The 11,336-nt window shown below is 43.1% G+C and overlaps 1 protein-coding gene across 1 annotated transcript in view; it reads right to left on the bottom strand.

The window, feature by feature from the left end:
- Positions 1–204: 204 nt before the first annotated feature.
- LOC101102967 (antigen WC1.1) overlaps positions 205–11,336 on the bottom strand; it is a 50,943-nt gene continuing 39,811 nt past the window's right edge. Inside the window, exons 13-19 of the mRNA XM_060413462.1 lie at positions 6,270–6,311; positions 5,867–6,181; positions 5,585–5,617; positions 4,903–5,040; positions 4,426–4,515; positions 3,426–3,563; positions 205–496 (exon numbers count right to left, since the gene is read on the bottom strand). Coding sequence (XP_060269445.1) covers positions 351–496; positions 3,426–3,563; positions 4,426–4,515; positions 4,903–5,040; positions 5,585–5,617; positions 5,867–6,181; positions 6,270–6,311 — 902 coding nt within the window. The 3' untranslated portion in view covers positions 205–350. The remainder of the gene's footprint in view (positions 497–3,425; positions 3,564–4,425; positions 4,516–4,902; positions 5,041–5,584; positions 5,618–5,866; positions 6,182–6,269; positions 6,312–11,336) is intronic.

Raw genomic sequence — 11,336 nt, 5'->3', positions numbered from 1 at the left:
AGTTCACCTTGTTAGGAAGGAGTGTGTGAATATGGACCAAGTTTACATCCTTTTCGAAATGAGTGACCTGGAGCACTTGTGAGCATGCCCTCATTAGCCTCTAAGACAGGTGAGAAAGCAGGTCAGTTCACTCATCTTGCATTTCCTTTGAAGAAGATGGCATTTGAGGGCCAATCCTCTAAAAGGATTTGACATGGAACTTGCTAAATTAACAGCACAGCAAAAAGTTAATTTATTCAGAATATTTCATTTTGAGCAATTTTCATATGACACAATTACAGGTCAGCACTACTCTACTGAAATACAGGCAATTGAAATATCTCAGGCTTCATCTCATATTTAATACAGCATCACAAGAAAGTCACTGAGGATGTTTCCAGGGCACTGAGTTCAACATCATCACACCCAGCATCCCCTTTCTTCCCCTGGAGCAGCCAGAGGCTCTCTTCTCCTTCCCCAGGATCAGCAGCTTCTCTGGAGAAGTTCAGAGAAGAGCCTGAAATAGAAAAGAGAAATTTGATTAGAACTGAGACGTGAGGATGGGACAGAACCCTCTGGTGGAAGGGACTCAAGCAAGTGCTTATGACAAATCACCCTGGGACCCAGGTGTGGGGAGGGAGGCTCAGGCTATTTCACATGAGTTCCAGTGAGGATGGATCCCAGCTGTCCTCTCAGATGCAGTTCATGTGGTCTCCTGGGCCTCCGTGCATGTGGAAATCCTGCATCACAGGAGACCTGTGCTCAGGACCTCGGGGAGACCTGCTTCCAGGCAACACAGTACAAAGGAGATGCCCAGCAATGGTAAGAATCATAAAAAGGAATCTAAATGTTCTCCTTTCACAAGTGATAGATGCAAATTCACAATAAGAGGGAGACTGGAAACAGGAAAAATCTGAATTCCTCACTCACAACCCAAGTCTGCTCTTAGTTGACTTGACTCCTGTTTCCAAATGTCCACAAATAGTATCACAGGTGCAGCCACAGATATCTCCTCCCCAGAAACTACACAGGCCCTCAGATGGAGAAATACTCTTTTCTAGACAATGAGTGTTTTCTCGCAGCTACTGAAATATCAGTTTGTTGTGATACACACAGTCAAAGGCTTTGGCATAGTTAATAAAGCAGAAATAAATGTTTCTCTGGAACTCTCTGGTTTTTTGATGATCCAGCGAATTCTGGCAATTTGATCTCTGGTTTCTTTGCCTGTTCTAAGTCCAGCTTGAACATCTAGAATTTCATGGTTCATGTCCTGTTGAAGCCTGGCTTGGAGAATTTTGAGCATTACTTTGCTAGCGTGTGAGATGAGTGCAATCATGCAGTAGTTTGAACATTTTTTGGCATTGCCTTTCTTTGCGATTGGAATGAAAACTGACCTTTTCCAGTCCTGTGGCCACTGCTGAGTTGTCCAATTTTGCTGGCATATTGAGTGCAGCACTTTCACAGCATCATCTTTTAGGATTTGAAAGAACTCAACTGGTATTCCATCACCTCCACTAGCTTTGTTCGTAGTGAGGCTTCCTAAGGCCCACTCCACTTCACATTCCAGGATATCTGGCTCTAGGTGAGTCATCACACCTTTGCAATTATCTGGGTCATGAAGATTTTTTTGTATAGTTCTTCTATGTATTCTTGCCACCTCTTCTTAATATCTTCTGCTTCTGTTAGGTCCATAATATTTCTGTCCTTTATTGTACCCATCTTTGCATGAAATATTCCTTTGGTATCTGTAACTTTCTTGATGAGATCTCTAGTCTTTCCCATTCCATTGTTTCCCTCTGTTTCTTTGCATTGATCAGAGAGGAAGGCTTTCTTATCTCTCCTTGCTATTCTTTGGAACTCTGTATTCAAATGAATATATCTTTCCTTTCTCCTTTGGTTTCACTTCTCCTGTTTTCTCAGATATTTGTAAGGCCTCCTCAGACCACCATTTTGCCTTTTTGCATTTGTTTTTCTTGGGGATGGTCTTGATCCCTGCCTCCTGTACAATGCCACGAACCTCCATCCATGATTCATTAGGCACTCTGCCCATCAGACCTAATGCCCTGAATCTGTTTGTCACTTCTACTGTATAATCACAAGGAATTGATTTAGGTCATACCTGAATGGTCTAGTGGGTTTCTCTACTTTCTTCAATTTAAGTCTGAATTTGGCAAAAACAGTCAGCTCCCCGTCTTGTTTTTGCTGACTATATAGAGCGTCTCCATCTTTGGATGCAAAGAATATAATCAATCTGATTTCGGTACTGACCATCTGATCATGTCCACATGTAGAGTCCTCTCTTGTGTTCTTGGAAGAGGATGTTTATTATGACCAGTGCATTCTCTTGGCAAAACTCTATTAGCCTTTGCCTTGCCTCATTTTTATACTCCGTGGCCAAATTTGGCTGTTATTCCAGGTATCTCTTGACTTCCTACCTTTGCATTCCAGTGCCTTATAATGAAAAGGACATCTTTTTAGGTGATAGTTCTAAAAGGTCATGTAGGTCTTCATAGAAGAGCAACTTCAGCTTCTTCAGCATTACTGATTAGGCATAGACCTGGATTACTGTGATACTGAATGGTTAGCCTTCATGTATATGACAGTGCAAAGATATTATTAAAATGCTTGTTCCACTTTTGAATTTGGTTCATTTCAGTTCAGTCACTCAGTCATGCCTGACTCTCTGTGACTCCACGGACTGCAGCACACCAGGCATCCCTATCTATCACCAAGTCCCAGAGCTTCCTCAAACTCATATCCATCGAGTTGGTGATGCCATCCAACCATCTCATCCACTGTCATGTCCTTCTCTTCCTGCCTTCAATCTTTCCCAGCATCAGGGTCTTTTCTAAGGAGTCAGTTCTTCATATCAGTTGGCTAAGGTATTGGAGCTTCTACTTAGGCTCAGTCCTACCAATGACTATTCAAGATTGATTTCCTTTAAATTGACTGGGTTGATCTCCTTGCCATCCAAGGGTCTCTGAAGAGTCTTCTCCAACACTACAGTTCAAAAACATCAATTCTTCAGCACTTAGCTTTCTTTTGAATATGCTCAATTAATCAATAAGTTTCTCTTTGGGCCATGACACAATGCTTGCAGATCTTAGTTCCTTGACCAGGGTTGAACCTAGGCCCTAGCAGTGAAAGTGCAGAATCCTAACCTCTGGACCACCAGGAAATTCCCTAACCTATAAATCTTCCTGCAAGTATATCACATATAAAGTGATAAGTTTATGTCACATTATGGAGATGTAAATGCCAAAGCAGAGTGATTCCACACTCCTTGCAAGGAGTCTGACAGCATTATATGGCATATGGTAAAGATGATGCTACCAAATGTATGAGACTACCTATATTTTGAATCTCTAGGGAGGCTGGGCATTGAGGAGCACAAATTCACTCTTTTCAGATAGAAAAATTGTAAGAGATCAACTGACTCCACTCACCTGTCTGAGAGGACCTCACCCCATCCTCCTCCTCTGGGGGCACTTCCTCCTCACTCCCCTGAGAGCAAGGAGGAGTTCCAGGCACTGGTACTTCTTCAGCATCATCGTAATTTTCAGCAGGGACATCAGTCCTCTGATCTGGGGGTTCCAAGAGCAGACAAGGGAGTGTATGAAACCACAGTAAGTGGGTTGGTCTGGGGAATACCTAAGATACCTTCTGACCCAGAGTTTCTGAGTTTCTGAATAGAGGCACCAGTCACTCCTTGTTTCAAAAGACTTTTTTCTCTAAGACCATGTTTCCTTTTTATGTGTCCATAAGCCAAAACATGATTTTACATATCTTAATATTTTCTGGTGGAAACTGTATATCTCAAAGCAACTCTTCCACCCTTGAGCATTGCTAAAGGACTTTGACAAATTGTGCTTTACAGATGTTATTTTTAAAAAACATTCTGTGCCTGTGGTGATTCTGGACACAGAGAGACCAGCCCCGACGTGCGACATCACAGAACAGCCAGAGAAGGAGAAGGACGAACCCCATCTGGACACAAGGGATGCTTCTGGTCCATCAAAGGAAAACCATTTTCCTTAATTCTCCTCTGAGAAAAACTCTCCTCCCCAAAGTCCAGCCGAGGCAGGTCCACCTCTATTTCCTGGAGCGGACCTGTACTCACTGTTCTCCTCACCATCTCTGGTGCAATATGGCAGTTTAGTCAGTGAGAAATCTGACGGGAAGTGTGGAGACAAACATCACACAACACACAGAATGACCCACCCCACACCCACAACCTGTGTTAACGTTGAGAAGGGGCAGGCCAGGCTCCTGCAGTGCAGACAGAGGCTGGGAGATCACGGAGCTCTGAGAGGCCATCCTGCCTCTCTCGAGGAGCCGTCTCTGTGAGCCTGGGGCACACATGGGGTCTGCAGGTGCTGAGAAGATGTGCACAGCCAGGGGGTGGTGACAACCAGAGATCCCAGCAGGACAGACAGAGACACTCACCTGGGCTGCCCAGACCTTCCTTCTGTGTCAGAACATAATCGAGCTCCTCATACACAGCTTCAGCAAGAGCATCTTCATAGCTAGATAAGGCTGAGAGATCACCCAGCAGGTCAGAGAAGCTTCCCCAGACACCCCAATCCAGCCAGCCCACTGTCATCTCCCTGATGCTCACACGGGGGCTGCCAGGACCTCAGCATTGTCTCCTACCCCGTGCACCATGTCAGCACCTTCTCCCCTCGTCTGACCCTGATTACAGCTCAGCGCCAACTCTGTCTGGTCTCACAGGAGAGGCCATGACTTATGAGAGTTCACAGCCCAGTCCTAAGATCCTCTGTCTACTCAGCCCTTAGAGCTCAGCACGGAGCACATGGAGTCTGCAACTCAAAACAGTACCTGGCCCAGGTTCCCCTCCTCGCACCTGCCCCATCTCCTGCCTGCACACACTCTCCCTGGTCCCCAGTTCCCCCTGCAGCCCACCTCTGCGCTCTGCTCTCCATCTGAGCAGCTGAGTCGCCAGGATGACGAGCACCAGGAAGAGAAGGGCTCCCAGGATGAGGCAGAGGACCCCAGGCAGGGAGAAGATGCCAGGGAGAGAATTTGAGGTTGTTCTGGTCCCTAGGAGAACAGGAAAAAGGGCTGGAGATAGTCTTGGGCACAGAAAAATCGCCTGCGTCAGCATTTTCAGGAGCTCCGGACAATGGTGTCTCAGCCTCAGACAGTGTCAGGGCTCCCCGGGGTCTTGTCCTGAGACAAGTCAACTCCACTCTGGCCAGTGTGGCCCCGAGGCAGAGCTGGGGATTGTCAGGGAGCTGCCCTGCAGAGACAGCCTCTGAGGACCCAGCTCATCGCCTCTCCTTGGGCTTCAGGAGACAGCATCAAACATCCAAGGACCTGCACCTCACTGATGACGAGCAACACACAGGGGCAGGTGGGAGTTCCTTAGATTCTACAACATGGGAACCAGACTTCCTTGGACCCCGGGCATGAGATCATTTGACCCTGGACATCAAGGCAGGGGATTTCCCCAGTGTAATGCCCTGGCTGCTCCCCAACAGCCACAGCTCCTCAGACTCTTTCCTCTTCTGAGCTGTCAGAGAGCCCGCAGAACAGGTCCCCAGTATTTGAGTATTCGCTCCTGCCCGTGGATGGATCACAGTACCTGCTATATTCGTGGGCAATGTTGTCCTTACACCTAAAGAGAAAAACAGTAGTGTGGGGAAGAAGAATTGGCCAGAACGCAGGGCAAACATTTTCCCTTGAGAGCCTGAAATCACCCCTCAGTCTCCACAACATCAGTGTCAAGTCCTCCCAGCTCCCCCGTCCTAGATCAGAGCCCCAGCACCCAGGCTGTCTGAACACAAACTCCCCACCATGCCCGGCCCAGCCACTGCCCCCGTGCTGCCCCAGCTCACCCAGGGTGGACCCCGAGCCCCTCGCTCACCAGAGCACCTCACACCAGCATCCTCCTCGTGCTTGCAGTCGTTCTGCCCCCAGGGCTCCGCAGCACAGTCCCACAGGGAGGACTCCCGGCCCCCGCACCGCACCTCGTCCAGCCAGATGCTCCCATTTCCAGGGCCGAATGTCGCGGCCCGCACGGCTTCCAGGGCCTGGCCACAGCCCAGCTGCTGACACACCACCTCGGCCTCTGCCAGGCTCCAGGAGTCATCGCACACGGTGCCCCAGGAGCCGCTGTGCCAGACCTCCACCCGCCCTGAGCACTCGCTGTCTCCTCCCCTGAGCCGAAGCTTCTCCCTGTCTGAAAAGGCAGCAGCCCCTCCTGTGACTCCCCTGGTGGGAGGAAGGAGCCCCTGGAAGCCGCAGGGGATGGGGCGGGGCTGATATACCTGTGCAGGGGGCAGCAGCTGGACAGCTCTTGGGTCTTCTTCCTGCACACAACAGGGAAACAGTGGATCAGGAACAGTTGAGGGTGGTCCTGTCCTCACATAAGATTATCTAATGCCCTTGGATCAGTGCAAATGACATATGAAAACACAGGCTCATTATCTCCTGGGCTGACACATTCACTGCATCTGATCACCAGTGAAATTACTTTAAATATTTACTTGTTTATCAGTCTTCACACCCACAGCAAATATAAACACAGCCATCTACAAATGTACACACACTCCTCTCAATGAAAGTTCCATTAGAAGGATATTGTATATCTTATATGTGTCATATTTCTGCTACTAGGACATGGCCTGCATATTTTATGCACTCATTCAACAAATATCTATGGAAAACCATTTCTAAATACTTAGATAGGGGCTTGATAAATATTTATTAAAGAATGAATAGACAAAATTCAGTGAAATAAAATTTATTTTTTTAAAATTCATACTAATCAGTGAAATAGTAATCCAAATATAAATTAAAGGTAACAGTCTATGATAATAGTTCACATTAAAATTAATCAGGCCAGAAGCACAGTCAATTTATATTCAAAATCTCATGTACATAATTTTAATGGAAAATTATTAGATAGATTATAAACTACTCTCACCTATTATTCAGTGTGACAAGTGGGCAAGTGAAGACTACTGTTGTGAAAGGAAACCCTCTTTTCTAAATTTATTTTTAATTGGGAGATAATTGCCCCACAATGTAGTGTTGGTTATGTGTGTGTGTGTGTGTTAGTCGCTCAGTCATGTCCAGCTCTTTGTGACTCTATGGACTGCAGCCCACCAGCCTCCTCTGTCCATAGAATTTTCCAGACAAACATAGTGGAGTGGATTGCTATTCACTTCTCTACTGGATCTTCGCTACCCAGGGATCAAGCCCAGGTCTCCCGCACTGCAGGCAGTTTCTTTGCTGTCTGAGCCACCAGAAAAGCCCATAGTGTTGGTTAGGAATCTCTTTAAAAGGAAATATACAGGAAAGACTTAGTAGAATTCTGAGAAGACATATGGACACATATATGTACACACTGAATAAGCCAGAAATTTTTGCAATAGTGATAAAAAGCCTAGTGAGAAAAATTTGTATTGAGAAGATGCAGAAATAATAAACAAAAGACTGAAAATATATATAAAAGAATTAAAGCTGACAGAAATAAATATAAATTTTAAAAAACAGAAGGGTAAATAGTATCTGTCATAAAGTATCAACATTTATATATTCTTTCCAGATCATCCTATCAAAACTCCTACCCACTCTATGCAGAGAACCTCTGAGAAAACGATGGCAGGACCTCTGTGAGCAGGTTGCTCATTTCCATGATCAAAGACTTTACCACCTCTCAATTCACAGGGTTTAATTGCAGGAAAAACACCATCAATAAAAGGTCTCATAGTTTCATGCCTCTTTGGCCTTCAAATGAAAAAGACAAACAGATGAGCAAAGAGGCAAGGAAAGGAGTGAGCCTCTGCTTTTGAAGTATCTGATCCCACATTCTCTTAGCTATGGGTTTCAGGCAACATCCAGCATACCATTCAAGGTGTACCTGAATGGGGTGTGTGTGTGTGTGTATGTGGAGGGGGAGGGAAGGAGAAAGAGAAACAGAGAGAGAAATGTTGAAGGAATAAGGTGCTATGGTTTAACTATTTGTCACCCTCGCCAACATTTATTTATTTCATTCAAAATTTATTGCTGAAATCTCAATTCCCAATGTAACAGTATTTAGTGGTGGAGCCTTCTCAAACTCTTCCAAAAACAGAAGAAAAGAACACTTTCAAATTCACTTTCTGAAGCCAACATTAGTCTGATACCAAAGCCAGATAAGGATACCATGAGAAAAGAAAATTATGGGCTAATACTCTGATGAATACAGGTGCAAAAATTATCAACAAAATATTAGAAAACTGGAATTCACAATATGCTAAAAAAATCAAAAACCATAAACAAGTGATGTTTGTTCCAAGGATACAAGGATAGTTCAACATTCACAAATTGATCAATGTGATACACCAAATAAACAAAATGAAGGTAAAAATCATATCCTCAAAGAATGCAGAAAAAGTGTTTGACAAATTCAACATCCACTTACAATAAAAACTCTTTTACAAAGTAGGTATAGAAGAATTGCATCTCAACATAATTAAGGCCATATGAAAAGTACACAGCTAACATCATACTTGACTGTAAAAAACTGAAAACTTTTCCTCTGAAATCAGACACAAGACAAAAACATCTATTCTCACCACTTCTATTCAACTTTAGTTTTGGTAGTCCCATCCAGATCCATCAGGCAATAAAAAGAAAATCAAGACATCCAAATCTGGAAGGGAGAGGCAAAATTGACACTATCTGCAGATTTTAAAGGGAAAGTGTAAGTCACTCAGTTGTGTCTGACTCTTTAAAACCCCAAGGACTGTAGCCTGCCAGGCTCCTCTGCCCATTGCAATTCTCCAGGCAAGAATACTGGAGTGGATTGCCATTCCTTCCTCTAGGGGATCTTCCTGACCCAGGGACTGAACCCAGGTCTCTTGCATTGCAGACAGATTCTCTACCATCAGAGTCATGAGGAAAGAAACCCCTTACTTGATATTATATGTAGAAAACACTAAAGACTTCCAGCAAAATATGAGAATACACTCAGTAAAGTTGTAGAAGAAACATCTGTATACAAAAATCATATGCATTTCTTTACACTAACAACAAACTGCTATAAGAGAAACTGAGAAAACAATTCTATTTACATCTGCATGAAAATGAATAAAATATCTAGGAATAAATTTAACCAAGGAGGTGAAAGATCTATACACTGAAAACTACAAACACATTAATGAAAGAAACTGAAGATGACTCAAATAAATGGAAAGATATTCTGTGCTCATGGATTGGAAATCTAATATTATTAACATGCCCATAATACCCAAAGCAATCTACAGATTCACTGCAATCCTTACCAAAATTCCAGTGGAAATTTTCACAGATACAGAAGAAACAATCCTAAAATTTGCATGGAACTACAAAAGACACTCAATACCAAAGCAATCCTGAGAAAGAATAACAAAGCTAGAGGTATCGTGCTTCTTGATTTCAAACTATATTACAAAGCTACATTAATCAAAACAGTATGTCATTGGTATAGAAATGAACACAGAGATCAATGGAACAGAATAGAGAGTCCATAAATAAACCCACCATTTCTATGGTCAATTAATTTTTGACAAAGAAGCCAAGAATACACAGTGGGAAAAGGACAGTTTTTTCAGTAAATGGCATTGGGAAAACAGGACAGCCACTTTCAAAAAATGAAACTGAACCACTATCTTACACCCTTCACAAAAATTAACTCAAAATAAATTAAACACTTGATCACAAGTCCTGAAGCCATAAAATTCCTACAGGAAAACACAGAAAATAAAATCCTTGACACCAGTCTTTGTGATGGTTTTTTGGATTTGACACCAAAAGCAAAGGGAACTAGGGTAAAAACAAGCAGTTGTAATGACATAAGGCTAAAAAGCTTCTGCCCAATTAAGGAAACCATCAACAAAGTGAAAAGGCAACCTATGGAATTGGAGAAAATATTTGTATATTATATTTCTTGTAAGAATTATTATCCAAAAAACACAAGGAACTCATACAACTCAGTAGCAAAAAAGTAATCTGATTTTTTTTAAATGGGCAGAGAACCTGAATAGATTTTTTTATTTTAATTTTTACTTTATTTTACTTTACAATACTGTATTGAATAGATATTTTTTAAAGAATACATACAACTTGTCAATAGGTACATGAAAACGTGCTCAACACTATTAGTCATCAGAAAATACAAATCAAAACCACAATGAGATATCACCTCAGATCCTCTAGAAAGGCTTTTATCAAAAAGAAGAAATAACAGGAGTTGAGGAGAATGTGAAGAGACAGGAAAGCTTTTGCACACTTAGAGGGAATGTAAGTTGATGCAGCCCCTATGGAAACAATATTGAGGTGCATCAAAAATTAAAAATAGAACTGCCATACGATTTAGCATTTTCACTTTGGAGTATTTATCTGAAGAAAACAAAAACACTAACTTGAAGACCCAGTGTTCACTGCAGCAACATATGTTCAGTTGCTAGGCTGTGTCTGACTCTTTGCAACCCCATGGACTGCAGCATGCCAGGCTCCTCTGTCCTTCACTAACTTCCAAAGTTTGCTCAAATTCATGTCCACTGAACTAGTGATGCTATCTGTCTCATCCTCTGTGGCCCCCTTCTTCTTTTGCCTTCAATATATCCCAGCATCAGGGTCTTTTCCAATCAGTCAGCTCTTCTCAGCAGGTGGCCAAAGTATTGGAGCTTCAGCTACAGCATCAGTCCGTCCAATGAATATTCAGGGTTGATTTCCTTTAGGATTGATTGGTTTGATCTCCTTGCTGCCCAAAGGAGTCCCAATGCAGCTGTGGCATCCAAGCACCACAATTCAAAAGAATCAACTCTTTTTAGCTTCTTCTATAACCCGGCTCTCACGTCCAAAGATGACTACTGAAAAAAATATACCTTTGACCATATGGACCTTTGTCAGCAAAGCGATATGTCTTTTTAATACCCTGTCTAGGTTTGTCACAGAGGAGCAAGCCTCTTTTAATCTCATGGCTGCAGTCACCGTCAGCAGTGATTTGGGAGTCCAAGAAAAGAAAATCTGTCACTGTTTCCACTTTCTCCCCTTTTATTTGCCACGAAGTGCTGATGATCTTGGTTTTTAGAATGTTGAGCTGTAAGCCAGCTTTTTCACTCTCCTCTTTCATCCTCAATGACAGGCTCTTTAGTTCTTCTTCACTTTCTGCCATTAGAGTGGTAGCATCTGTGTATCTGAGGTTGTTGATATTTCTCACAGCAATCTTGATTCCAGCTTGTAATTCATCCAGACTGGCATTTCCTATGATGTTCTCTGCATATAAGTTAAATAAACAGGGTGACAATATACAGCCTTGACGAACTCTTTTCCCAATGCAGAACCAGTCGGTTGTTTCATGTCCA

This window comes from Ovis aries, chromosome 3, assembly GCF_016772045.2.
Source record: "Ovis aries strain OAR_USU_Benz2616 breed Rambouillet chromosome 3, ARS-UI_Ramb_v3.0, whole genome shotgun sequence".
NCBI lineage: Eukaryota > Metazoa > Chordata > Mammalia > Artiodactyla > Bovidae > Ovis > Ovis aries.
The sequence above is the reverse complement of the archived record's forward strand: the minus strand, read 5'-3'. Positions and strand labels throughout refer to the sequence as shown.